Raw genomic sequence first — 26,970 nt, forward strand, 5'->3', positions numbered from 1 at the left:
CCTATCATGTCTTGAAATGTTCATGTATGTGCACTTATGTACACAAAACTTTATGTATGTGTATGTGTGTGTATATATATATATATAGTTTTTGTTTTTGTTTTATTTTTTGAGAGAGAATCTTACTCTATTGCCCAGGCTGAAGTGCAGTGGTGTAATATCAGCTCACTGCAACCTCCGCCTCCTGGGTTTAAGTGATTCTCCTGCCTCTGTCTCCCCAGTAGCTGGGATTACAGGTACCTGCCAATGTTATATTTTTAGTACAGATGAGGTTTCACCATGTTGAACAGGCTGGACTCGAATTTTGACCTCAAGCGATCCGCCAGCCTGGGCCTCCCAAGGTGCTGAGATTACAGACATGAGCTACTGCTCCCAGCCTATTTAATTATTTAATATCTAATAATTAAAAAAATATATTTTTAATGTATAGCCAGCTTCTCACTTCAGGTAGCTTTTTGGCACCTATGCTTTTATTTAAGCTCGATAACTATTTCTCACAGTTTATTTGATTATTCAAGTCAAAAATATTTAGGGTGCCTTTTGCACAAAGGGTAAGTAAGGTAAACTCTAAGTAGCCAGGATTCCCCCTGCGTCCTTCATTCTAGAAAGCAGGGCATTTTTAAGCTTGCGCTCTTCTTGGCTCATTCTGCAATGTAATCTTCAGCATGAGCTCACCATGGAGACCAGAATTTTGAAAGCCCTTGATCTTAACCTGCAAGAAAAGATGGTTACTTTTGAGGTGTGTGCCTCTGAATTTTACATAATCATGTAAATGGTTCTCAAAACAATTACTAGGCTAGGCATGGTGGCTCATACCTATAATCCTAGCACTTTGGGAGGCTGAGGTGGGAGACTCCCTGAGGTCAGAAATTTGAGACTAGTCTGGGCAACACAGCAAGACTCGTTTCTACAAATAAAATAAAATAAAATAATTATCTGGCATGGTGGTGCGAGCCTACAGTCCTGGCTTCTCTGGAGGCTGAGGAGAATGGATCCCTTGAGCCCAGGAGTTTGAGGCTGCAATGAGCTAAGATCACTGCACACAACTGGGTGACACAGGAAGAGCCTGTCTTTAAAAACAAGCAGCAAACAAAAACAAACAGAAATAATGAGTATATTTCAATAAAGGATTAACATCCTATAAAACAGGGTTAGCAAACTATGGCCCATGGGCCAGAACTAGTCCAACAGTTGTGTGTGTGTGTGTGTGTGTGTGTGTGTGTGTGTGTGTGTTAAGAGACAGGGTCTTGCTATGTTGCCCAGGCTGGAGTGCAGTGGCCATTCACAGGTACGATCCCACTACTGATCAGCACGGGAGTTTTGACCTGCTCCATTTCCAACCTGGGCTGGTTCACCCCTCCTTAGGCAACCTGGTGGTCCCCCGCTCCCAGGAGGTCACCAGATCGATGACGAACTTAGTGCGGACACCCAATCAGCATAGCGCACTACAGCCCAGAACTCCCACCTCAGCCTCCCGAGTAGCTGGGACTACAGGCACACACCACCGTGCCCGGACAACACCTGTTTTTGTCAAAAGTCTTACTGGAATACGATGACGTCTATTTTGTATTATGGTTGCTTTTGTGCTGCATGGCAGAGTTGAATAGTTGTGGCAGAGACCATATTGCCCACAAAGTCCAAAACATTTACTACTTGGCCCTTAACAGAAAACCTTTGCTGATCCCTACTATAAAATAATAAAAGCAAATATGAACAACCCAATGGAAAACAAACAGGCAAAGGAAGTGAATGGGCAATGCATAGAACAGCACACAAGAATGTCCAATAAATACATAAAAATATGTAGTTGAGATCAGGGAAATTCAAACTTAAACCACACAGATTTCATTTCCTATGCATTAGATTCGTAAACATTGCAGCCTTGCAATATCAGGTATTGGTAAGACGTTGAGGAATGGGGGTTCTTATTCTCTTCTGAGGGAAGCACAACTAAGTGCAGTCACTTTTGAGAGCAATTTAGCAACATCTGAAAATGGTAAATGTACATAATCTACAACCTAACAATTCCGCCTTTTTTTTTTTGATACAGAGGCTTGCTCTTGTCCCAGGCTGGAGGGCAATGGTTCCATCATGCACTCCCAAGCTAGAGTGCAGTGGTACAACCTTGACCTCCCAGGCTCAAGCAATCCTCCCAACTCAGTCTCCTAAGTAGCTGGGACTATAAGTGTGTACCACCAAGTTGGCCAATTTTTTAAATTTTTTGAGATGGGGTCTTGCTATGTTGCCCAAGCTGGTCTCAAACTCCTGGGCTCAAATGATCCTCCCACCTTGGCCTTCCAAAGTGTTGTGAATACATGCATGAACCACCATGCCCAGTAGCAATTCCACTTCTACACACACACACACACACACATACACATATATACACATGAGTATTTAAAGAAAATATACACATTTTAGAGAAACTCTTGCATGTATGAACAAGAAAATATATAAAAAATATTCATAGTTGAATTGTTATTAGAAAAAATAAAAATAAACAATATTAACCAAGAGAATGGATAAATAAATACTGAGTATGATGATGAATTGTATGTGTCAACTTGACTGGGAAAAGGATGGCCAGATAGCTGGTAAAACATTACATCCTGGGTGTGTCTGTGAGGGTATTTCTGGAAGAGATTCAGTAGACTGAGGAAGAAGATGCCCTTGTGCAACCCATTGAGTGCCTGAATAGAACAAAAAGACAGTGGAAGGCTGGGCGCAGTGGCTCACACCTGTATTCCCAGCAGTTTGGGAGGCTGAAGTGGGTGGATCACTTGAGGCCAGGAGTTCAAGACCAGCCTCGCCAACACGGAGAAATCCCTTGTCTACTAAAAATACAAAAATTAGCTGTGTGTGGTGGTGCATGCTTGTAGCTCCAGCTACTTGTGAGGCTGAGGCAGGAAAGTCACTTGAACCCAGAAGGCAGAGGCTGCAGTGAGTTGAGATCACACCACCTCACTCCATCCTGGACCACAGAGAGAGGCTCCATCTCAAAAAAAAAACAAAAAAAACATAAAAACAAAAAAGACAGTGGAAAGGTGAAAAGGTGAATTTTCCTTTCTACTTGAGCTGTGACATCTGTCTTCTCATCCCCTCAGACTTCACTGCTCCTGGTTCTCAGGCCTTTAGACTTGGACTGAAACACCATTGACTCACTTGGGTCTCAGGCCTTTGAGTTTGGACTAGAACAAATTCACCAGCGTTTTTAGGCCTTCAGCATGTAGATGGAAAATTGTCACTTAGTCTCCATAATTGTGTGAGTCAATGCCTCACAATAAATCTCCTTCTGTATGTCTATATATATCCTATTGGTTCTGTTCTGTGGAGAATCCTAACACACTGGGCATGTTTGTTAAGTGGAATATTATATAGTAATGAAAATGAAGTTACAATAGCCACATAGTTCATGAACATCAATTATGCTCACAGGTTGAGTAAAAAAGCAAGTTACAGAGCAGTATACAATTATATTGATTTATATATGCAAAACAATGCTGTTTATTGTTTAGAGATATGTGCATATGAAAATCATGAAAATATGCAGGGAAATTAATTACAAAGTTTAGGAAAGTGCTTACTTCTCAGGGAGAGGAAGAAGAAAAGGAATATGGTTGGGGAATGGTACAAAGGGAGCTTCAACTACATTTGTAACATTATTTCTTAAGCTGATTGCTGTTGAGTCTTTTTCTAAGTCAAAACATTTAATACAAAGTGAAATTCTACGTTTCAGGACTTTGATCCAGTCAATCATTATAGCACTTCCGGAGAGCCCCCACTGTCTCTGAGCTGTTGGTGCCATAGCAGAGCACCTTGAACCTTTCACCCAATACGTAGGGCCTCTGCATCTACTTGTTCAGGTTCTATGTCTACAAGAGTTCCTGAGTTAGGGGGTGATAGAACCGAAGTCCAGCTTATCCACCAGACAACAAGCCCTGTGTCCTCTGCACAAAGACACCAAGGCAAGCATCACCACAACAGGGTACTTTCTTCATGGCCCAAAAGCACCATGCCATGTATGCAGAGGGGCTGCAGCCGCTTCCATTTTTTATCTAGCCTGTGGATACTGCAAATCTACTTATCCACAACCATGGAAAACTTGAAGAGGAACCAGTCTGTAGACAGAGACTCTATTAAGTTAATTTTTTGCTTGCCATCAATTTTTATTTGGTTTAGCCCAATATCTTTCCAGCCCTTATGGTTTATTTAAGAGCTGATCATTTTTCTTTAGTTATCTGAGCTAGTATCTTAATCAATGCTTTTTCATTTTTTGTCTTTATACTTTCTTGGGACATCTTATCCAAGAGATGGAGACTAACTGGCCAATTGATCTTTAATGCAAAGCACACATAATATAGCAAATAAGAAGTACAAACACTTTAATATATCTTATCTCTTCTCTTCCCTACCCAGGTCTTTTGTTCCTGATCTTTTATTTCTTGGCTAAGCTGCAAATTTGAATCTTCCTTTCTTACATTTGTCATCTAATACACAATAGCAATTTATTCTTTAGCAAAATCTGCATCTCTCCTTTCTCCAAAATCTGCATCTCTCCTTTCACCTAAGTTTTCAGCCATAACATTTTATCTTTGAAAACAAAGAATAAAGTTCTCCAAGTGTGGTTCATGAATCACCTGTGTCACTTTCACTTGCTGTGCAACAAAATGCTGGTTGGGCCCCTTAGGCCTACTAAATCGTTCTGCATTTTAAATCAAGATTTGCACGTAAGCCAGGCTCTGTGGCTCACCACTGTAATCCCAGCACTTTGGGAGGCTGAGGCAGGTGGATCACTTGAGGTGAGGAGTTCGAGACCATCCTGGCCAACATGAGAACCCTCATCTCTACTAAAAAAAAAAAAAAAAAAAAAAGTAGCTAAATGTGGTGGCGGGCACCTATAATCCCAGCTATTAGGGAGGCTGAGGCAGGACAATCACTTGAACCTGGGAGGTGGAGGTTGCAGTGAACTAAGATTGCGCCGGTGGACACAGTGAGACTCTGTCTCAAAAAAAAAAAAAAATCTTAAAGAATCGATTACAGAAACTAACTTTACAATTTCTTCCTTATATTTGTTCATGTAAATTGCTAGAAAATAATGGAAATGATTTAGACTATGAAAGTCAATTTAGGGAAGGCTACAGGAGCACCAGAGTAGGAGCCAGAAGCCCAGGAGCTGTTCCATGATGATGCTGGGCAGAACACACTCTCTTGAGAGCCTCAGATTTCTTATCTATAAAACCAGAGTTGTCCATGGGTCCTTAAGTTGTCTTTCAGCCCTACAGTGAGAGGAGATATGTCATTCCTAAAACTTGAAGTGAAGCCGTATCTGTATTTATTGGCTCTCTAGCTTGTAGACAGATTTACTGTATGTGACTTGTGTGCCCAACCTGACATGATCTTTTAGATAGATTCCCAAATACAAAGGCAATAGAATTTTTTCATTTTAAACTTACAGGTCTGCAGCTACCTATTTTCATTGTCCTAAGTTTTATTTACACACGATGACTAGTCTTCTTTATAAGATAATTATTTTTAAACCCTGTTTGCTTTAATGTATGCATTAAAAATGTCTCCATTATAGAGTAAAACAACCCAACGCCATAGCAGAGAGCAGTAAAGAAAGCAGTAGTTGGTACAGATAATGATTCAGTGGGGTCCATTAGGCCGCAGGGACTCAAAGTCCAGAGGAGGAGGGAATGCTGATAATTACCTAACACCGATGTTGCTGCTGGCTTCTCAGCCGCAGTCACCTCCCACTCATATGTTTTGAAATTGTCTAGTGTTCGGAAACATCGCTTTCTCTGACCTTTACAACATTCCTGTGTTTCTGGATTTTAAAGTGTGTGAGAAAGTAGTCTGATTTGCAGTAATCAAAAAAACCAAATACAGAGAGAGGATTGGGGAGGTTGAATGGCTAAGACTTAGCTACCAAATGTGTATCAAGATAGGTGTAAAGATCCCAGGTGAAGTGAGGCACTGAGGAGGGTATGCTTTTAACTTAGTGTATAGCTAAAACCCAAAGATGTGTATCACATCGAGGGAAACTTTTTTCCTCCTCTTCAAAAATCTTTTTTCCGTTTTCATAGCTCCAGACGTCCTCGCCCTTTGGAACAGGGGAGAGTCATTTGAAACTTAACCAGGTCATCCAATTTAGGATATCCAGTTTCTGCGGAGGGAAGAAAAAGACGGGTCGAGGAGGGAAAAACTAGACTCCTTGTCTTCCTATCCTTCTACCTTCAATCAACAACCTGCCACACAAATCCAGCCAAGTCAGGGATTTTGCCTTGAACCACCCACCACACCACCACCACCAGCACCACCACCACCACCTTGTCACTCACGCCCGAGAAACACGCCCCTCTGGGCCCACTCTTGGCCAATGGCGGCTCTCCTCTCTGCATAGTAATGAGCTCGAGACCTTCCCGGGCCAATGGCGCTCCGGGAGAAGGGGTAGTTTTGCATGTACCTAAGTGATTTGCATAAGCCAGCGGCCGGGGGCTTGGGAACCAGAGCGTGCAACCCTAGAAGGGAAAAGGACGGGAAGAGATTGAGCCGCGGTGGGGAGAGACCGAGCCAGAGCCTGGGTGTTTGTGCGAGAGCCACGGCGGGGGCTGGGGCGAGTGGCCGGCATGGCTGAAGGCTGCGCTCCGCAACCTTGAGCCGCTGCATTGGGAGGTCGGGGGCAGGGAGGCGGGTGCGATGGCAGAGCGGGGCCCCCGCCACTGCGTCTGGCCGGCCTGGCTGGCTTGAGCCGCCGGAGGAGCGGGGCTGCCTCTGCGCGTCCATGGAGCAGCGGGAAGGGCGAAACTCCGGAGCGCCGCGTCCCTGCGCCGCGGCGGCGGACTGCTGAAGGGGCCGAGCACGCGCGGACCGCCGAGGGAGAGACCCCCGCCCCAGCCCGCAAGCCGGCTGCCCGGGGGCGGCGGGGGGCGTCGGAGGGCAGCGGAGCGAGCGGCGCCGCAGGAGAGGCCGGCGCGGGAGGCGCCGCAGCAATGCCGGGCCCGCTGGGGCTGCTCTGCTTCCTCGCCCTGGGGCTGCTCGGCTCAGCCGGGCCCAGCGGCGCGGCGCCGCCTCTCTGCGCAGCGCCCTGCAGCTGCGACGGCGACCGTCGGGTGGACTGCTCCGGGAAGGGGCTGACGGCCGTGCCCGAGGGGCTCAGCGCCTTCACCCAAGCGCTGTGAGTGCGGGCGGCGGGGACGCGGGGGAGGGGGCGCCGCGGGGGGCGCCACAGGGCGGAGCCAGGGGTCAGTCCCACCCCGCCCTACCGCCGCCCGGGCCTGTGGAGGGGTCCGCGGTCACCTGCGGGCTGGCTGCCTGGCACCCACTCCTGCGCCACGGGCTTTCCGCACTTTGCCAGTCCCGGTCCGAGCCACCAGTAGCTTTCGTTCCCAGACTTTTTGAGCACACGCACCCCCCACCTCACCGCGCACACCCCTAAGTGCATCTGGGGCCAAGGGGGAGGAAGGAATTGAAAAACACTTGCCCTGGCATCCTGTCCACGCGACCTTCCCTTCTCCTGCGGGCCCTCACTCAGCTGGCAGGAGTTCCGCCACTGGCGGGGCTGAGGGCGCCGAGAACTTGGCCTCAGTCAGCAGACCGAGGCACGTCTCGGGAGGAAGCACCTGGAGCCTTCTGGGTTCCAGCATGTGGGGAGAAGAAACACCTGTACCTCAGTCAGGGCGAATCTCCTTCCAATTTGGCCCCATCCAGGTAGTGCGTCCTGGCACCTGCCTCGGCCCAGTGCCACTCGGGACTACCCCACTAATGCCCAGGCTTCTGCAGCACGCAGGGGAGGCCGAGAAAACAAGGGAGAATTACAGGCTTCTTCTCTTGGTGGACATGCTCTTACCCAACAAGACCTTTTAAAGAAGGAATGCTGACCTGAGGTGCAGGCTATTGGAAGGGAAGCCCGTTCCGGAGCATATGCTCAGCCCAGGCTGCAAGGGAGCAGCAGGTTACGAATGCATGCACCTTAACCCAGCCAGCAGACCTTTGCTTTTGAGCTGCCTGAGATCGAAAAACACACTCAAATGTTTCAGACTTCCAAAATCTCCCTCCTCAAACAGGGACTCTAGAGCTTTAAACGTTCCCTTGAGAAAAGAAGAGGAATCTGGAACTAGGTGTTGGAGGTGGCGGCAAAGGCCACGGATAGAGGAGGAACAGGGTGACTGAGGGCAGGGCTTGTGTGCTCTTATTCCTTTCTGTGTTGCGTGGCCAGCTGAATGCTTAAATCAGGAGCAGTCAAAGAAACGTGTGAGAGGAAGGGATCCTGAAGGACCCTGGGGTAGAGGGAATTTCCTTTTATCTGTAGTGGAAGAGACCTCTTAGAAATAGACAGTTTTAAAGGAGCCTGTGAAGAAATTTTTTTTTCTGCAGGCAGAAGCATTGCTGTATATCCAGGTGGGTGGTGGCAAAGGTATTCTGCTTGCCCTCTCAGGATGGACTTTTAGTGAGTGTCGAGGCCTGTTGTCTTGGAACCCGTTTAATTCTTCCACCTTCAGCCTTCCCTTCCCATTTGTTATTTTCCCTGTCTCAGGTTAGTTTTAGTTATGTATTTTAGGTCTTTTTTTAAAAAAAAAATTTTCAGTATAGTAAAGTTTAACTTCTCATTTAAAAAAAAACTTTGCAGTGAAGAGCATTTTGTTCACAAAGTTACATTAAGTGGGAAAGTTTGAGCAGGAATGGATTGAATCGAGAGACAGAAGACCATAGAGAGGAAATGGGGCTAATTTTTCCCCAAGTTCTCTAGAAACGTTTAGGGAATTCATGCAGAAGGAAAGGTCCCTTTACCTGCATCTCTTGCAAAGCTCTCCATAGAATAGAAAAGTATGATTTTACTATTTTGACTAGTTGTAAAGACCTTGTTTAGCAGATTCCTCACATTTTAGTGAGTAGACTTGTCCTATAAGGAAAAGGGCTGTTTTACATTAGTACCTAAAACCACAAAGAAATAATCACATTTTTATGAGAGCATACTCCTCTCTCCAGAGCATCTTCTGGTAGAACTCACAGAAGGTGGTGAAATGCTGTATCTTCAACTTTGGGCCTTGGAATAAGTTAGTGTTCACGGCTTAGGAAACAGAAAAATAATTGGCACCAGTCTAAATTAGAGTGCCTAAACTAGCATTATCTTAGCACTTTCTGAGCTTTGGTGGTGTGCAAATGTGTTTTATTGTCTTAGATTTGTGACCTATAGGTAGAGTGGTCATACATTCTGGTAACTCCTTATTTCTCCCTAGTACTCATTTCACCCTCAAACGTATATATAACCACCCTCTCTAAAAGGGTTTTCAAGGGCAGCGTATTTGCATTTTACTCATGGGGAAACTAGCTCATCCAGTGATTCTCAAAAGCCATGTGTGAAGTGAGGCCAGTACTGCAGGTCTACACACTCCAGTCGATCATATATGGGACATGTTGTGAACCCTAGGGTCTTTTTCCTAGTACTTCCAGTCTGCTTTCCCATTGCAGCTTTACTGAGCTACAGTTACATATCAAGAGACTAGTTCCGTGGTGGTCTCTAACTCCTCGTTCACCTATTCTTAATTGCTGGAGCATGTGAACCAAAACCCTATGTAGTTAATACAGAAAATTACAATCATGAAAGTAAAAGTTAAAAAGGTGAGACTATAATTACTAATCAGAGTTCTTCATTTTCTTCTCATTGCTCAATGGCTTGCCTAGAGTAGTGCTTTCACATCCCCTGGGGGCAGGGGAGGGGGGTGCGTCTCACTATAGAGACCCTGAGACTGACAGAGCAGTGATTTTATTTTACTCAACTTGGGATCCCCAGAGCCTGGTACATAGGAGGCATTTAAAAATGCTGGAGTGAATAAATAAGGATTCAAGCCCACACTGAGGAGCAGAACCATGGCATGGAATTCAGACACCATTCCCACAGGGGATTGTCAGAGTCAACATTCTCGGCACTTAGCCTTTTGTCCAGATTTGAGAAAGTCCCAGAGAGAGAATACCTGCTTCTCCTCCTTTAGGCTCGTTGAAACTTGTTCAGTCTACCAGTGTCTATTTCCTGCTGAAAGCTGCTTTACCAGAGTCTGGGGACAGCGTCATATGTAATCTTCAGTACTGTTAATGGGATTCCTGTGTTCACACCATTTGCTGCACCTGTAGTGACTATTTATGTTTTTGAACAACAATTTTCAATCTTGCGTCACAATGCACTGGCCTGTCACAATTCACCCTGAGGGGTGTTCAAGGCAGTGCTCTTACTAATATTAAAATTTCAAAGTTTATTTTATCAGAAGGATTCAAGGTTATTACTGTATTCGTGGTAATAACTCGATCACCTACTTCCAAGATTGGGGAAAAAGAGATGAAGTCATCGGGAGGGAAATGTGTATGTGAGTTCTCTGGTTTGTATTATTGCTATGACGTTTGAGAAACATACACCTCAAGCACACATTTTCGCATCCTAGATTATGTTTGGCTCATAGTTTTAAAATTAGCAAGGCTATTTCTGTGACTTTGTGAAAAAGTGGTGGACCTGAGCTCTTGATCATAGCTTTCCTATGCCACTGAGTAAATTGTATGGCCTTGGGCAAGTCACTTTTTTTTTTCCCCTGGTGACAATTTCGTCATCTGAAAAATGAAGCAATTCACTGACAATTTCCTCATTTGAAAAGTGAAGCAATTGGATTCACTTGATTGCCTCTAGGGCTGCTGCTTGCTTCCAGACGTTCTATGACTTTATATTTTTTACACAATTTTAGGACAGCAAGGTGACAATAAGGTTATGATCCTCTCATAAAATATCCCAGGAGTAGCAGAATATCCTTTTAGTTGAACTTGCACCAACTTATTTATTACTTGGAATTCTTCTTTGTGTTTAGAAGTATGTGTTAGGAAATTTGCCATGGAGACTTGTTACAGAATGCATGACTAGCTAAGGCACTTTGCGAGGGTAGAATAGCCCTGGTTGTTTCCTGTGGGTATGGCTTAACACTTGGAAAATCAAATCACTCTGTTTCAGTAATTTGGATACTGTACAAAAAGTTACTCAACATCCTCACTTTCATATAATTAGTCATAATCTCTCAAACCTTCACAGCGTGTGTATCCTGTACATGAGCAGGTTGTCAAACTTTTTATATAGAATTGAGTTACCTGAAGGGCTTTAAAGTGTTTTTAAAGAATCTCCTTTTGGAATGATCATCTCAGATTCTTCCCTAATGTGTATTTTTTCACTACTCCAAACAACTTTCTTGTTTTACTAATACCATTTGAAAGTTTTTTTTTTTTTTTTTTTTTTTTTTTTTAATGTATTCTCTGGTATCTACTCTGTATTCCCTGGTATCTACTCTGTATTCCCTAGCAGGTCAGGTCAGTGATCAGTGGCTACATGTTTGTATTTACTGATGATAGAGTTATGTTATCTTTTGATTTCTGAATTGCAATGTTGGCTTAGTTTGTGTTGTGTGCCTTTCTAGAGATGTTTTAGTTTATATATATACAAGTGAACTTTGTTCAAAACAAGAACAATATATGAATATCTTTAATTATAGATCCTTTATTTTCCAAACTAGTGAACCATGGGTTCTCTTTAAATATAAGTGAGGAGAAAATGTTCTACCAGGCATAGGGAAAGCTGGGTTCCAGAACTGTCAATAAGTCACAGGAGTGACCTTGAATGAGTCACATGCTTAACCTTTCAGGACCTTATTATCTTGTAAAACAAGTCAAAAACTCTTACTGTCAGAAGTGTTTTTTGTTGTTGTTCTCTATTTATTTGATTTTTATACATTCCTTGGGTCCCCTCTATTGTGTTAAGTAAAGTTAGGTATCTAAATTATAGAATCTCTCACCCACCCAGGAGACTCCTCCAGTTGTCCAGTTCACCTGGAATATTTCCATTGAATGGGAACTCATGCTTCATAAGGCAAAAGTGTACTGGATATGACCTGAGCAATACTTAAGACTTGAGGCCAGGCGTGGTGGTGCCTGTAATCCCAGCACTTTGGGAGGCCAAAGTGGGTGGATCTCTTGAGGTCAGGAGTTCAAGACCAGCCTGGCCAACATGGTGAAACCCTGTCTCTACTAAAAATACAAAAAAATTAGCCGGTCATGGTGGCGTATACCTGTAGTTCCAGCTACTCAAGAGGCCAAGGCAGGAGAATCTCTTGAACCTGGGAGGCAGAGGTTGCAGTGAACCGAGATTATGCCACTGCATTCCAGCCTGGAGAACAGAGTGAGACTCCTCTTAAGGAAAAAAAAAAAAAAGACATGAACCACTAATTCCCTCACTTAGGGCTCCTTAACGCTTGCAGTAACCAATAATGTTTTATAATTTCTAGTCAAACTAAATGCTGTGCTGGTTATGGTGTCACAAGTGTTTAATGTCCAGGCCCTTGGCTCTTAACATTAGGATTGTAAGATAACATTTGACAACTTAATCTCTTAGGAAAGATCAAAGTTCTGTATTATTAGGTGGATCCAGGCAAGTTTAGGCATTTTCTTAGCCTCTGTCTCTCTCAGTCTATCTTTCAGCTTCTTATTTTAGTCATCTTTATAATAATGGAAAGTACTAGCAGCCTGCAAGTTTGGATTTTGGTTTCTGGTCTGCTTGATTGTGCCTTTTATTCTCATTCTTCTAATCAATTAATAATGGACATTTGACTAGATGATGGCTAATGTCTCTCTCTTCGCTTTGAATTTCTGTGAATCTGAGTAGAATATTAAGTAAAGTTCTAAGAGTCATTCAGTAATTCATTGAAATATTTTAAGACTATGTCCCACCGTTTATTTAAAAAAGATAAATATCTATAAAAATACAAAATTTGTTGGTATACTTGGGTTAAAAGTTAAGTCCTGCCAAATGTGCCTTTAACTCTGAAAAATAAAAGTAATATAACTTACAGTATTCCTGATAAGACAGCTTTGTTCTTTTAATTTTTTAAACTTGATCTCAAGGTTTTGGACTGAGAAATATGTTACCCAGCTTGCTATTTAACTGTCCCGTGCGGCCTTCAAGTTGTTGGCAATGTCAAAGCTAGTTTTCCTATATATAAAAGAATATGGATGACTTTTTTCTTTTTTCTCCCCAACTTTGTTCAGTGAAGTGTGTTTTTTTTAAAAGCTTGATTGAAGATGATAAAATGCTGTAATTGTAAATTCCTGTCAGTGAAGGAAAAAAAATCTAGGACATTTAGCAAATCAGTACTCTTACACGATGGCTAATTTGTCTGCCTTTCTCGACATTTCTTTTGTGCCTTTCAGCACCTGATGGTCAAACTGTATGCTAGGTGTCAGGTCTGTTGTCTAAAATTGGGTGAGTTAAAAATTGAGTTTAGAAATCAGTCTTAGCAAGAGACAGATCGTAGTTTTTTCAGTTCATGTACGGTTAATAACATCTCAACTTTCCAAAGACTAACAAGTTAGTATTTAAACACCTCTTTTAAATAGCAAGATGTGATTTGTGTGGTAGTATACTCTGAATTCACTCACACATAGACAAATTTTTGTTATTAAACTTTGTGTATGGCTGAGCTATTTTTAGCAAGATTTTTAAAGCTTACTAAAATATTCTGTATTGTGTCCAGGCAATTAAAACTCTGAATGATTGAGTTGGTTGGTTTTAATCTCTAAAATATGTTTTTTATACCGTTATGCATTTTAATTATCAAAAAAGCTCACTAGCTTGGTCCTCCTCCAACCACAAGATTTGGCATTATGCATCTCTTATTTTAGATGGAAGTGACTGAGGTTCAGGAATGCCCTTGTAATAGTCCAGGTCTCAGAAATGAATATTTAAAAAATATATACTTCTTAGCTTTCTGTCACAAAAGATCTTATGGGTAAAGTACCGAACCACCCTCCTGTGGCAACATGTTGGTTCATAAGAATATAAGCATATCCTTGTAAGGAAATGTAAGCCATAGATATTTTGGGAGGCAGCTGGGCCAAGATTGGGTATACGTTTAGATCCCAGACTGGCCTGCTGTTTGTGCCAGTGAGAAAATGTGTGGGGGAAGCATATTTAATGTATTACAAGACATTTAGTGGTTCTTTATTCTTTATATTTAATTAAAAATCTATGTAAACCCCTTTAGCTGTCTGTGTTTTCTAGATTTACGCTAAGAGAATGTAGTTGTTTTTTTTTTTTCAAAGTTTTAAAAACAAAATTGACCCTTGAAAGAGTGAAAATCTCATTGTACCCTGGCAGGAAAGTATTTTTGGTATTTGAATCAGAATGTAGAACCCGATATCCAGAAAAAATTAACGAGTTAGATTCTCTCCATCCCTTTATATTTTTAAAGTTCTATTTGGGGAAATTTTTCTTCCTAAGAAGAGTGACATAAATTTGGCAGGGAGCTAGCTCCTTACCTTGGAGCTGTACTAGGCATAGCTAAGGAATGTGCCTGGGATTGCTTCAGGTCGCATTTTTCCACTCCCCTCAGGCTTTGAGGTTCCATATGTAGCTCTTAGTGTGAACAACAGAGCATTTAGTACTTTTCATATGAAGGGAGATGAATTTTATAATTCACACTCTCTTCAAGGGTCTGGTTTTGAAGTTGCTGAATGGGAGGTGCTTGCAAACTGGCAATTTCTTCTCTGAAACTCTAGGGAGTAAGGAGTGGTCTATGCCATAGCTAACTTCCTGTTTTCCCCATTTCCCTAAGGGATCAGCTTCATGCTTAGAAGCCCCCCTCCCTTTTTTTTTTTGAGACGAAGTCTTGCTCTGTTGCCTAGGCTGGAGTGTAGTGGCGCGATCTCAGCTCACTGTAACCTCCACGTCCCGGGTTCAAGCGATTCTTCTGCCTCAGAAGCCCCTGAAGAAGCCATAAGGATCATATGTGAAGGGCTTGGAAGACCGGATATTTTCAAGAGGGAGGAAACTCATGGTTGCCACCCCATTCTAGATTGTCAGCCTTCTCCTGTGTGAAACCATCTCAGAGAGCTGTATTCTTGCAGAATAATTCTCCAGAGAATGAGAGAACACTCTCTTGAGTAACTTACGCCTTAGGAACTCTTAGGCTAGCCTAGCAACTCTTTTTGTAGTAAGGTAGAGAAAGCAGACATGTTAACTGTGGACTTTCAGATTTCAGTTCATGGAAACTGTTCATGTACTCTTCAGCCTTCTGTTTTAGGTGCTAAATTAATACAGTCTTTGTATTTTCTAAATGTGATAATTGCCCTTTAATTGCCCTTCAGAAACTCTTTCTCTCACATAAGTTGAAGTGTACACAAAATTCTTATATAGTTTAATCTGAGTTCATAAGAAGGGAATATTAAATAAATTTAATATATTTCAAATATCTTAGTGTCTTTTGGTTTTGTTTGTTTGTTTGTGTTTTTGAGACGGAGTTTCATTCTTGTCATCTAGGCTGGAGTGCAGTGGCCTGATCTCAGTTCACTACAACCTCCGCCTCCCGGGTTCCAGTGATTCTCCTGTTTCAGCCTACCGAGTAGCTGGGTTTAGAGGCGCCCGCCACCACACCCAGCTAATTTTTGTATTTTTAGTAGAGATAGGGTTTCACCATGTTGGCCACGCTGCTCTAGAACTCCTGAGCTCAGGTGATCCGCCCGCCTCGGCCTCCCACAGTGCTGGGATTACAGGCGTGAGCCACTGCACCTGGCCAAGTGTCATGTTTTAAATATTACACATATGGGTTTATTAACTGATATTTAACAGTTTATCATAATCTCAGTTCTTATCATTTCTCTGCTATTTATCTCATTTGATTAGTTTTTAAACATCTAATGTTTTTCTACAAGGAAAAATTTTCTTGTTGGCCTTCCATTCTCCAAGGTCATTTTGAGTCCATGGTCATGTTATCTATAGCTTTTTATGTTACTATCAACTCCCTAGTCTTTTTATTTTTCAGATAGGACCTCACTCTGTCACCCAGGCTGGAGTGCAGTGGCACAATCATGCCCCACTGCAGCCTCGACCTCCTAGGGTAAGGGGATCCTCCTACCTCAGTCTCCCAAGTAGCTGGGATTACAACCGTGGTTAGTTTTTGTATTTTTCTTTTAGAGACAGGATCTCACCGTGTTGCCCAGTCTGGTTTCGAACTCCTGGGCTCGAGTAATCTGCCTGCCTTGGCCTCCCAAAATGCTGGGATTACAGTGGGAGCTACTGCGCCAGGCCCTCAGTCTTCTTTTATAGGTATATTTTTATGAATAGACCTTCAAAAATGGTTCGTTTTTTCCCTCCTCCTCCTCCTCCTTCTTCTTCCTCCTCCTCCTCTTCTTATTCTTCTTCCTCTTCCTCGTCTTCCTCCTCCTCCTCCTCCTCCTCCTCTTCTTCTTCTTTCTTCTTCGGGTCTGGCACAGGAAATGAAGACTTCCAAGTTCAGGAGGGCATTGTAGAGCCTGGGCAAGTCACTTAACCACTTTGGACTTAGCATTTCCCATGTGCAAGAAGAAGGAGCTTGCATTATCTTCAGGGCTGCACCAAGGAAACGCTTCAGCATGACTTTTTTGAGTGACACTGAGTGAGAACGCAATTTGTTGCCACTTCTTGTGAGTTGTATGTGTTGTAACAGTGACTTAAAATTCTAACCCTGTTTCTTTGGTTCTTTGAATGTATATCAGGTTCAAAGCCCATAGACTTCACAGGTGAGTCACTATGCTAATGGAAAAAAGCTACTCATCTGGTAGATTTTTCATTTAGAAATCCATAAAGAACCTGGTGGAGAAACAGTAATACATCTGTTTTTATAAAGATACCTTCTTGTAGATGGTGCTACTCCCCTATAACAAGAAAGCCTTATGGAGGGGAGGTACCGTTTCTCTGGAGGAGGGAACTCAAGGGAAATGTTACATTTTTGTCTGGGTGTCTGACTTGTTGCTCCCTTCCTGAGATGGCTGGTCAAATAGAAATGTGCTGTCCTTAACAGAGGAATGCAGGGTTTCTCTTCAGAGCAAATGGGTGTGTGATAGCCCATCTTTTAAATACAGTGTCAATGTGATCTTTAGGTGCTGACTTCCTACTTCCAGACAGGGACACTGAGGACTTTCATTAAAAATCCTAACTCAATGGCTGAGGACAGTGGCTCACACCTGTAATCCCAGCGCTTTGGGAGGCTGAGGTGGGTGGATCACCTGAGGTAAGGAGTTTGAGACCAGCCTGGCCAACATGGTGAAAACCTGTCTCTACTAAAAATACAAAAAAGAAATTAGGCTGGCATGGCAGCAGGCGCCTGTAGTCCCAGCCACTTGGGAGACTGAGGCAGGAGAATTGCTTGAATCTGGGATGGGGAGGTTGCAGTGAGCCGAGAACTCGCCACTGCACTCCAGCTTGAGCGACAGAGCGAGACTCTGTCTCAAAAAAAAAAAAAAAAAAAATCCTAACTCGGCTTTTGGGAACCTTCATGCCAGTGAGAGCCCACTGTAGTTTCTCAGATCGCTTTCTTTCTTTCCATGAGGAGCAAGGGTGTCCAGTCTTTTGACTTTCCTGGGCTACATTGGAAGAATTGTCTTGGGCCACACATAAAATATACTAACAGTAATGATAGCTGGTGAGCTACAAAAAAAAAATTGCAGAAAAATTTTATAATATTTTAAGAAAGTTTACGAATTTATATTAGGCTACATTCAAAGCCATCCTAGGTCACATGCAGCCTGTGGGCCATTGGTTGGACAAGTTTGATGTAGAAGATGAGTAAGATTTACTTATCATGGACAATTTGGCTGTTTTCTTATTTTTCACATCACTTTGGTTCTATAAATATGCAGATTACCAAAGAGCTTTTTAAGTGTTTTGAAAATATTTATTTTATGATTTTACTGGCTATTGGATACCTATTTGTTTGTTTGTTTTAATTTATGGAAATAGGATCTCATTTTGTTGTCCAGGCTGGTCTTGAACTGGCTTCAAGCGATCCTCCTACCTGAAAGTGCTGGGAATACAGGTATGAGCCACTGTGCTCCTGTTTTTTTACATTTGAGATTAATGCTTGGTTTTGTGGCTAAAGAAAAACTTATTCTCTTAAAAATAAATTTAGAACTAAAATCCTTTCTTTAAAGTATTACATATTTTTAAAAAGTTATATGACATTCTTAAGCACAGTTAAATCTTTCTCAGAAACTTAAAAAACTTTTCTGAGTTTTGATTCAGCCCTGATTTGAACATGAATTATAAAGCCAGAATAGCAGCTAACGTATGCAGTAGGACTCACAGCCTATTTAGATGGCTGAGTGTTTCAAATACAGTTGTGCATTTTCTACCCTGGATCTCTTTCTTTAAAAAAAAAAAATGTTTGAGATGTTTTTCCCATTACCATCTTGACATCTGCCTGGTTACACATGAATAGCTTGACCCAGTCCCTCAGCAGGGAGACTACCGTGGCCTTGCTTTCAATAGCCATGTCACTGACAAAGAAAACATATGGGATATTTCATTTCTACCCTTCACACACACGGTCTGGGGCTGTGAGGGCACGCAGCAGAACGCTTCATACTTCACGGTAGGTTGGCGAATCTGTGCACAAACCACAGGCTCTGCTGTTAGTAATCAAACCGTGTTTTCCAGAGCCTCGTTACATTCTGTGGAAAGAAAACCCCATGTTTTGGATAAATCAATTTCAAATATCAGTTTGAATTAAGTTAGGATGGTCTGCTTCCATGATGGGGTTTTCTACCTAATCATGTATTTCACCAAAGGACATTTGTGTATGTATGAGCACAGGGGATTTGGGTATTGCTCTCCCAGATTTGATATGTGGTGTGTATTGGGATCACAGATGCTTGAATTCCCAGTAGGATAGGCCTTGAAGACTGGCTACCTTTATGTTTATCTTCTTGTCAGTCCACAGAAAGAGATCAATTGATCATTGTCCAGCTAGCCAAACACTGCTGCAATGACCTTTCAAATTGCATATAGTACTCAGCCTTCTACTTGGGGACTCGGTTGCAGCTCAGCTAGCATTGAGGCTTTGCTCTGTGGCATCTGAATCTGTAGTATGGAGGCTCATCAGCAGGTGTGACAGGAGATGGTCAAGAACCTGAAATAGAAGGGTAAGTTAATTTCTTTCTCAGCTCTTATTCCTTTTTTTTTTTTTTTTTTTGAGATGGATTCTTGTTCTGTTGCCCAGGCTTGAGCATAGTGGCACCATCTGAGCTCACTGTAGCCTCTGCCTCCTGGTTCAAGTGTTTCTCTTGCTTCAGCCTCCCAAGTAGCTGACACCACAGGCACACGTCACCACGTCTGGCTGATTTTTTGTATTTTCAGTAGAGAATGAGGTTTCACTATGTTGGCCAGGCTGGTCACGAACTCCTGACTTCAGGTGATCCACCTGCCTCAGCCTCCCAAGGTGCTGGGATTACAGAAGTGAGCCATTGCACCCAGCCTCTCAGCTCTTACTCTGTGTTAAAAGAATTTGCTGCTGGGTGTGGTGGCGTACGCCTGTAATCCCAGCACTTTGGGAGGCTGAGGTGTGGCTCATGGGTCAGGAGTTCGAGACCAGCCTGGCCAAGATGGTGAAACCCCATCTCTACTGAAAATATACAAATTAGCCAGGTGCGATAGCAGGCACCTGTAATCCCAGCTACCTGGGAGGCTGAGGCAGGAGAATGACTTGAACCCAGGAGGTGGAGGTTGCAATGAGTTGAGATTGTGCCGCTGCACTGTAGCCTGGGTGACAGAGCAAGACTCTATCTCAAAAAACAATAATAATAATAATAATTTGCCTTTTACACCATCTTGGCTGAGGTGGCATTCCAGAAGAAGGAAAAAAAACCCACTATGACATCTAAGGATAAGATTTATGACACTGGTAGAAGAAATAATGACATTGATTTCTCGGGATCCTTCTCAACCCTCAAGTTACTCCAGCCTGAGTTTCTAGTTTCATTGTTTCTCAGACATGTAGATTGGTTTTGACAGAAGTTGATGATTTATCTAAAAAGAAGCAAGCTCCTGTTGATTATTTTATCTCAGATATAGCCAAATATTTAAAATTATATAGGCATCTCTTCTAGAAGTTATGATGGTTCTTGGTATCATTACTGAACATAAGCTGAATAACAACATGCTAATGAAAATTATTGCCTTTCACATTTTCTCATAAGAGTAATTCCTTTTGTAGTTCTTGATTATAATAGATTTCCTTTATTTATTGGCTTTTGTAAGGTTAAATTTTTAAAAGTTTCTGTTTTATGATATTTCATAAATCTATATGAGGTTCCTGTTTTATTAAGTGCCTCCATATTTTTATCCTAAAATAAATGGTTTAATCTTGGATGTTTCATGTTCCTTACTTTGACCACTTACCTGACTTTCAAAACTATTAATTCAAGGCTGGGCATGGTGGCTTAAAAGCCTGTAATCCCAGCACTTTGGGAGGCTGAGGTGGTTGGATCACCTGAGGTCAGGAGTTCTAGACCAGCCTGGCCTACATGGTGAAACACCATGTTTCACCATGTTTTAGTCTCCACTAAAAATACAGAAATTAGCTGGGTGTAGTGGTGCATACCTGTAATCCCAGCTACTCAGGAGGCTGAGACAGGAGAATCACTTGAACCCTGGAGGTGGAGGTTGCAGTGAGCTGATATTATGCCATTGCACTCCAGCCTGGGTGAAAATGGCTAAATTCCATCTCAAAAAAAAAAAATCTATGAATTCATAGAGAAAACATCCTCAAGCATCTCAATTTTAATATTCAGCCTTTTAAAAGTGTTCAGTTCTGTGAGTTTCTAAATGTCCACAGTCATGTGACCACCATCACTATGAAGAGATAGAGCATTTCTTCACTCGCTGAATTTCTTTCTTTTTTTTTTTTTTTTTTTTTTTTTGAGACGGAGTTTCGCTCATTACCCCGGCTGGAGTGCAATGGCGCGATCTCGGCTCACCGCAACCTCCGCCTCCTGGGTTCAGGCAATTCTCCTGCCTCAGCCTCCCGAGTAGCTGGGATTACAGGCACGCACCACCGTGTCCAGCTAATTTTTTGTATTTTTAGTAGAGACGGGGTTTCACCATGTTGACCAGGATGGTCTCGATCTCTTGACCTCGTGATCCACCTGCCTCGGCCTCCCAAAGTGCTGGGATTACAGGCTTGAGCCACCGCGCCCGGCCACTCGCTGAATTTCTATGCCTCTCTGTAGTTAACTCCTTTCTTCACTTCCAACCTCTGACAACTGCTGAACTGTTTTCTATCTTGGTTTCCTCACTTTATGCAGTTTTGCCTTTATTAGGATGCCAAATAAAACAATGTAGTCTTTTGTGTCTGACTTCTTTTACTTACCATGCTGCATTTGAGATTCTAACGTGTTGTTGCATATATTAATATGTAATACTCACTCTCTTTTTTTTTCTTTTTCTTTTTGAGACAGGGACTTGCTTTGTTGCCCAGGCTGGAGCACAGTGTCATGATCACAGCTCAATGCAGCCTCTAACTCCTGGGCCCAAGCAGTCCTCCTACCTCAGCCCTCCAAGTAGATGGGACTACAGGCATGTGCCACCATGCCTGGCTAATTTTCTTCTTTTTGCAGAGATGGGGTCTTGCTGTGTTTCCCAGGCTAGTCTTGAACTCCTGGCCTCCAATGATCCTCCTGCCCTGGCTCCCAAACCAAACTGCTGGGATTACAGATTTAAGCCACTGTGCCTGGCCAGTACTCTTTTTTTTTTTTTTTTAGAGACAGGATTTCACCATGATGGCCAGAATGCTCTCAATCTCCTGACCTTGTGATCCACCCACATTGGCCTCCCAAAGTCCTGGATTACAGGCATGAGCCACTGCACCCGGCCCTCTCATTTTCATTTTTAAGAAGTGTTCCGGCTGGGCGTGGTGGCTCACGCCTATAATCCCAGCACTTTGGGAGGTCGAGGCGGGTGGATCACGAGGTCAAGAGATCAAGACCATCCTGGTCAACAAGGTGAAACCTCATCGCTACTAAAAATACAAAAATTAGCTGGGCATGGTGGCGCACGCCTGTAGTCCCAGCTACTCGGGAGGCCGAGGCAGGAGAATTGCTTGCACCCAGGAGGCGGAGGTTGCAGTGAGCTGAGATCGCGCCATTGCACTCCAGCCTGGCTAACAAGAGCGAAACTCCGTCTGAAAAAAAAAAGAAGTGTTCCATTGTATACATATACTATAATTTATCAATTCCCCAGTTGAGAGACATTGCCCTATATATAGTTTTTTGGCAATTATAAATAAAGCCACAATAAATATTCACATAGAGGTTTTTGTATGAACATAGGTTTTTATTTCACTTGTGTGAATACCTAGAGTGAGATCCTGGATAATATAGTAAATATATGTTTATAAGAAAATGTTTGTCTCAATTTTAATGTCTTAGACTGTGGTGAGGTTTGTTATCACCAGTTACTCATAGTCACAATATATTGTTAGCATGGTATGTAGTATTAGCAAAAGCTGTTAAAAACTGAATTTGTTTAACTGTCTGCTTTCTTTCTTTTTTAAGTTCTTTAAACTCCTCTATGCTGAGAAGACTGCTTTAAAAGAGTAGAATTCTTAGCTTGCTTTATGATAACCAGCAGTTACTGTAATACCCCCAGAGACTCCTATAGAAATTACCCTAATGTCAAGCATTTTGCTTACAGTGAAAAACATTTAATTATTAGTGTATTTATACTTGGAATGTCTGATTTAAAAAAATGGAAATTTGGTGAAGAATTGCTGGGCCTACCTATATATTAGGATCTTACCTGTGCTAACTGGAATTTCCATAGTAACCATCTTGGTCCATGGCAGGATTCCCATTTTATCACTTTGCAAACTGGGATTTGAAAGGATTGGGTAACTTGTCCAAATATCCCACAGTTAGTGGGTGGTAGTTTGTGAAGCTCAGGTGTTCCATATGTAAGTTTGTTCATCCCTGTAGTTTGCTTAGATATTTGACAGTTTATCGGAAGAGGAAAAGGTGAAATGAGAAACAAAATGGTAAGATGCTACAGGTTATTACAGGAAAAAAAAATCAGAACAGAAAAAATGTATCCAAAAAGCACACACACATCTATATGTCTGTATACACTGAGAGACTATAACTTGATTTAGGAGTAACTAATATTCAAAAATCTATTGTATAAAATGAAGTTATCTTTTATTTGTAGCAGAACTTTAAAATAAAGTATCTCCAACTTAGTCTTTTTGCTTTTTATACATCCTTGTTTAAAAGCTTTCACATCATTTCCCATGTTAATAGTGTTTTCTTTGTGTGTGTCTGGAAAGTATCAGTCATATGCTTTTTGACTTGATTTTTCTTTCTTCCGTGGACTTCACTTACATGATATATGAGGATCAGATCTGTTAGTGGACTAATTTTTCTGTTTCTAAGTGAGCATATTTCTGAATGTGCTCCTTTAAACCAAAACCTTGCAGTAGACTAAAAAGCAAAATGTGCAGTATGATGGTTTCCATATAGCTGCCCCCTTTCACTCACTGGAATTTCCTGCCTCTCCTGTTGAAGATGTTTTTATAGGGAAGTCAGCATAAAAGTGAATCACCCATGAGCCTTTTTCTCCCCCAAGGCATTTCATTTAGTCAACTTGGTATTAATTAAGTTGGTACTCTTTAGTTGACTTGAACACTGTGTGTGTTGATGGTGTAAGCTGATGTTTATTAAGCTGTTAATGTTTTACAGACTTGATGGGTTCCCATTTGGATCTGTGTGCTCTTTCCTTTAGCAGCAGGGCTATGATTTCTGATTGACTCTGTGGTCACAGTTTTAATTTCGAATGTTCTGGGGATAGCCAGCCTCATCCTAAGCAGTCATTTGCTCGGTGATTCTAAAGGTCTTCCTCCCCTGGAAGCATTTTACTTTCTCATTTCACATATGTTGCATTATTAGTCATGAAGAACTCTCTGGTCTGTCCTGCCATTCAGATATCAGATCACCATTCTCATGTTATTAACTCAGATGCTCATAATAATGTTATTGAGTGCCAGGCACTAAGTGAAGTGTGTATTAACACGTGTCATCTATTTAATCCTCCCAATAGTCCTCTAAAGCATATGCTATTATTCTCCCCATTTTAGAGATGGAGAAACCATGGCAAGTGATGACTTCTTAATGCTAGTAATGAGAGGTTTTGCAGGAGGGTGTTGGGTCTTGCTTTTTTAAACTAGAGTTACTCGGTTGAGTGGGTTGTATAACAGTATCTTTCAGTGCTCTTCCTAAATGTAGGTGTTCATCCATCATACATGTCTTAGGTATCATAAACTGCTCATTATGTAGATGGGGAATTAATTCTGGAGAGGTTTTGTTTAATCCTGTGCTTGAAGTGTTCTCAGCTCCTTAGAATGTAGATTTGGAAAGGATCTTAAAGGTCATCTAGTGCAGTAGATCAAAAACTCTTGTGTATTATGGTCCACCCATCAAAAAGGCTATATCATCCCATGGGGAAAGCAAAAAGTCAATTTCTCCCAATGGTGTATATTACATTCATTTACATGTTTATAGACATGGTAGTTATTATTTGCTAAACCTTTAAATCACATAAATCATAACACCAAATTCTTGTTGATATTTTTTAGACTTTTCCTCCCTTCTCAGTATACTTCTATTGAGAGATGACAGTTGATCTGGCTCAAATTCCCCATTTAATTAGAGAGAAATACAGTTACATTTAGTTGTATGACATGACCAGAATCATTTATAGCCCTCCAGGGTATGTTAAAAATAGAACACCCCATACAAAAAATAAATTAGCCTGGTGTGGTGCCACAAACTTGTAGTGTCAGGTACTCAGAAGACTGAGGCAGGAGGGTCACTTAAAGCCCAGGAATTTGAGGCTGCAGGGAACTATGATGGTGCCATTGCACTCCATCCTGGGCAGCAAAGTGAGGCCTGTCCTTAGAAAACAAAAATCCAAGAAAGAGAGCAAGCAAGCAAGAAAGCAAAAAGAAAGGAAAGAGCGGGGTGGGGCAGGGGGAGAGAGAGAGAGAAGGAAGGAAGGAAGAAAGGAAGGAGAGAGAAAACAAGGCAAGTGGAAGAGCATTATTAGATGAGATGGTCCTCTCTTTGTGCTAATCTTTAACATTTAATTTAATATTAACATTTATTAAGACTTTTGACTTGTATTGCTGTGGCTTGTGTCTGTTGGATGACAAGATTTCTTCCTGTGCTTCTTTTCTTTCTTGTCTTCCCAGTTTTCCATGGGCTCAGTATTTTGTTAAAATTGTAGGTGATAATTTGTGGAGGTGAATAAAAACGTTTAAAGCAAATAATTTTATTTATTCAAACTATTCTTTGAGAGCTACAAATATTTGTATAATGGTTCATGAAATTGTCAGTGCAAAAGTATCTAAGAGAGATCTCAATCAATTTAGAAAGTTTATTTTGTCGAGCCTAAGGACTTGCCCATGGCACAGCCTCAGGAAGTCCTGAAGACGTGGTTGGGATACAGCTTGCTTTTATACTTTTTAGGGAGACTTAATATATCATTCAATACCTGTAAGATGTACATTGGTTCAATCAGGAAAGGAGAGACAACTTGAAGCTGGGGAGCTTCCAGGTTATAGGTAGATTTAAAAATTTTCTGATTGGCAATTGGTTGAAAGAGTTTAGTTATTATCTAAAAGCCTGAAATCAATAGATAGGAATCTTCAGGTTCCAATGATAAGGGGTGTGGAGACCAAAGCTTTATAATACAGATGAAGCTTCTAGGTAGCAGGCTTCAAAGAGAATAGACTGTATCATAAATGTTTCTTGTAAGTCTTAAGATCTGTGTTGATGCTAGTGCTGGTTGGCTCTTCTTGAATTCTGAAAGGTGATAGGATATAATGAGGCATGTCCAACTTCCCCTTCCCATGATGGTCTGAACTCATTTTTCAGGTTAACTTTGGAATGCCTTTGGCCAAGAGGAGGGGTCCATTCAGTTGGTTGGGGCCCTATCAGGTACTCTTTCAACTTTAAAATGATAATTACTTATTGAGATAATAAGTTGGATCTTTAAAAAGTAATTTGTTCAACATTTGTTTATTAAGTGTCTGATATATTAGGAACTGTTTTTGGTGCTAGGGACACAGAATTGAACAATATCTGATGCCATCCTTGTATCCTATAACTTACCTGACAAGGGGGTTGGGAGTTGGTGGTAGACAGTAAATAAGCACAATGAATATAAGAGGTCAGGTAATATTAAATACTGTCAAGGAAAATAAAGCAAGATGAAGGTGGTTTGCTGTTGAAGTAGGGTAGCTAGGGAAGGCTTGAATGAAGTTTAGATATTAAGATAATTAGTCATTATCTATAGGCATATGAATCCATCTTAAGCAATGACAAAACAAAATTTAAAAAGTTCCTCGCTATCCCATAGTTACAACTTAATTAAAACATAAAAGTCACTGTGCATGTAGGAGCATTAAAAAAGAAAATAGAAGAATAAACATAAAAAGATTTAAAATCAATATGGCTGGATATATGGGTATGTCAGTACAGCAGGCTATTACACAGAAGTAGACAAATGACTATGGATAGTTTTCAAGGGTATTAAGGCTGAGTGATTAAAACCAAACTCAACAAGTTGTATACTATATGATTCCAGGTTTACTATAAATGACAAAATTGTAGTGTTGGAGAACAGATCAGTGGTTGCTAGGGTTGGAGATAGGAAAATCATGTGAGAGAAGGGGTTCCAGGAGGGCATTTCTTTGTAGTGATGGAGTAGTTCCTTATCATGGTTGTAACGGGTGTTACATGAATCCATCTGAGTAGGGTCTAGTTTTAGTAAATAGTGTTCTATCAAAGTAAATTTCCTTAGCTAATATTTTATGGTTATGTAAGATGTTACCATTGGGAAAAGCTGGGTGAAGGGTATGCAGGAACTGTCTACTATTTTTGCAACTTCTGGTGAGTCTTAAATTATTTAAAAACAACAACAACAAATATACCAGATCTGTTGAGAGTCCTGAGAAGTCTTGGTCATGGCCTTACCCCTTAAATAAGATGAGGAAACTGAGTGTCTGAGGTAAGATGACAGCCTGAGGTTGCCGAGCCAAAGTCTCAGTCTGATCTTTTAACTTTCACCTCAGCATTATTTTGCTC

At 41.7% G+C, this 26,970-nt stretch overlaps 1 protein-coding gene across 1 annotated transcript in view; it reads left to right on the plus strand.

The window, feature by feature from the left end:
• Window positions 1–6,507: 6,507 nt before the first annotated feature.
• LGR4 (leucine rich repeat containing G protein-coupled receptor 4) overlaps window positions 6,508–26,970 on the plus strand; it is a 104,484-nt gene continuing 84,021 nt past the window's right edge. The window contains exon 1 of the mRNA XM_021665100.2: window positions 6,508–7,177. Within this exon, the coding sequence (XP_021520775.1) occupies window positions 6,993–7,177 (185 nt within the window). The 5' untranslated portion in view covers window positions 6,508–6,992. The remainder of the gene's footprint in view (window positions 7,178–26,970) is intronic.

The sequence above is a fragment of the Aotus nancymaae genome, unplaced genomic scaffold, assembly GCF_030222135.1.
Source record: "Aotus nancymaae isolate 86718 unplaced genomic scaffold, 86718_ANA_hifiasm-v0.15.2.pri h1tg000059l, whole genome shotgun sequence".
NCBI classification, from domain to species: Eukaryota; Metazoa; Chordata; class Mammalia; order Primates; family Aotidae; genus Aotus; species Aotus nancymaae.